Here is a 2,461-nt window from a genome sequence, read left to right as displayed (position 1 = left end):
TGTTTGTAGACAGTGCATGTAAGTCACCCACCCTCTTACCACATGTCAAAGCGAGCAAGAGCGCTGTCTTGAACGAGAGCACTTTCAACTCTGCTGAAAGCAGCGTCTCAAAGGGTGACTCGGAGAGTGCACCCAGTGTCACATGATCCTTCAGAAATCATTCTAATATGCTAATTTGGTGCTCTAGAAATATTTCTTATTATCAATGTTGAAAACAGCTGCGCTGCTTAATGTTTTTGTGGAAATGGTGATATATTTATTTAAAAAAATTTAACAAGTCTTTGTCACTTTTGATCAATTTAATGCGTCTTTGCTAAATAGAAGTATTTATTTCTTTCAAAAAGCCTGAAAATGAATACACCTTAGTAATTAATTAATTGTAATGTCTGTCTATCAACGTGCTGAGTGTGTTCATTTAACAGCTAGAAAAGTGGGTTCTTACTCGAGACTTCTTGTTGGGTGTGTAAGCCTTTGAATTACTGAAGATAAGCCGCACGTCTTTGGCAAACTCCATGGGATTCTCGTAGTTCCCACCCATCAGGGTCTCAGAGACTGTGCCTAAATCCATAGGAGTGTCTATAATATCACGATAATCCTGATACATAGACAGAAAGAGAAATTAGGTCGGAATGATTTTCAACATGGAAAACAGGAAATGACAGGCATAATGTTAAAGGGAGTGAACAGAAAATGATGGTAGCTGTGAAGAAAGAGCATAGAGGGAAGAATGAAGTAGGGTCTCAGAGACTGTGCCTAAATCCATTGGAGTGTCTATAATATCACGATAATCCTGATACAGAGACGGAAAGAGAAATTAGATCGATTAGATGATTTCCAACATGGAAAACAGGAAGTGACTATGTTAAAGGGAGAGAATAGAAAATTATGGTATTTGTGAAGAAAGAATATAGAGGGAAGAATGAGGTACCGGGTATGCGAAGAGGTCGACAGGCTGGCGGAAAGGCTCTGAATCTGAGCTTGCCATCATTCTCCTCAGAAGCTCTTTGCACTGTCCGTGCCATGCATTTATATCCAGGACCACACCACGCTTCACATGATTAGACCTCTGAAAAGGGTGGAAGGCTTTAGGGAAAACACACCTGGTACTGTAACAATTTGAGTAAACTTATAATAAGTAAATAATAAGTTGAATTGTCTCACCCTCTGACCAGTGGAGGTGCCAGGAGTGTCCGAGTCCACATTCACAGTCTCCTACAGAGCAAACAGAGACAATGAATAGTTCCTCTGCTTAATATAGGGGTGTCCAATCCTGGAGGGCCAACGTCCTGCAGAGTTTAGCACCAACCAGCTCCAACACAGTTGCCTGGAAGTATCTAGTGAGTCTGAATACCTTGATTAGCTGATTCAAGTAGGTTTAATTAGGGTTGGAGCTAAAGTCTGCAGGAAAGTGGCCCTTCAGGAACAGGTCTGGAACCCCTGGCTTAATACTAAAATATATACAGCAGGCTGTAGCTGGCCCAAAAGTTTTGTCACAGTGGTTCTGGGTCAGCAGACCATACTTGCTCTGTACACACACACACACACACACACACACACACACTTACCTCTTCCTCGCTGCTGAATTCGCTCTTCATCTTATTGTAAAGATCCAAGATATCAGTACAGGTCTGATCCCTGCAGACACACATGCACATTAACAGTGAAAATGCTCAGTATGATCACTGAGCCCAGCAGGTGAACCAGAGGGATCGTAACCGATATGAATGTGTAAGTGACTGCATTTTCTCTATATTACTCAAATAATATTTTATATAAATAAATAATAGTATTTAATAATAGTGTTTAGTATTGAGAAACGGTGCGTGTTCGTGATGGTGATTTTAGTTACATTGTTCTGTCATTAGATGGTGACAAGAGACTGTTTTTATGAGTCAGCAGTAAAGACTTTTACATTGAAAAGTTATACATGCTATAAACGGAAGTTATTTTTAGTTTCAACAACAGCTTGATGCAGCAAACAAATGCACTGAGCAGCAAAATCACCCTTAACAGATGAAAGGATATTAACGAAGCAACTCAACGTTCCTTCGTTACTAGTTCTAAAGTGACGTTTTTGAATTAGTAACTGAGGCTTGGGCTCAGCTGTTCAACTGTCAAACTTTGATTTAAAAAGGCCACCAAAAAGAAAAAAAAAACGCCCCACAAATAAAAAAATTAAACAATCAATTGTGGCTGTCGTGATTAAAATTAAATGTGAAAATGAATTAAAAGTGTCTATCCGCAGAATTATATTTTGATTCACACTGCAACAGATTGCTTTTACGCATTTTTTTTTTTTGCAGCACTAATAACCACACGCATCTCTATTGAGCTTAGGAATGCAATGGCCAATCAGAGGCATTCAGATTAGTCAGCACTGAAAACTCAGGAGATGTGATTTGGAATTAGTGCTCTGCATTTATCCCATCCAAAGTGCACACACAGCAGTGAACACACACAC

General features: G+C 39.6%; 1 protein-coding gene across 1 annotated transcript in view; it reads right to left on the bottom strand.

Moving 5' to 3' along the window:
- Positions 1–408: 408 nt before the first annotated feature.
- LOC107756547 (bromodomain and WD repeat-containing protein 3-like) overlaps positions 409–2,461 on the bottom strand; it is a 19,206-nt gene continuing 17,153 nt past the window's right edge. Inside the window, exons 34-37 of the mRNA XM_016573707.1 lie at positions 1,566–1,669; positions 1,162–1,212; positions 929–1,066; positions 409–595 (exon numbers count right to left, since the gene is read on the bottom strand). Of these exons, the coding sequence (XP_016429193.1) occupies positions 416–595; positions 929–1,066; positions 1,162–1,212; positions 1,566–1,669 (473 nt within the window). The 3' untranslated portion in view covers positions 409–415. The remainder of the gene's footprint in view (positions 596–928; positions 1,067–1,161; positions 1,213–1,565; positions 1,670–2,461) is intronic.

This window comes from Sinocyclocheilus rhinocerous, unplaced genomic scaffold, assembly GCF_001515625.1.
Source record: "Sinocyclocheilus rhinocerous isolate Xijiao unplaced genomic scaffold, SAMN03320098_v1.1 scaffold743, whole genome shotgun sequence".
In the NCBI taxonomy this organism is placed as follows: Eukaryota; Metazoa; Chordata; class Actinopteri; order Cypriniformes; family Cyprinidae; genus Sinocyclocheilus; species Sinocyclocheilus rhinocerous.
This window is presented reverse-complemented; position numbering and strand designations above follow the sequence as displayed.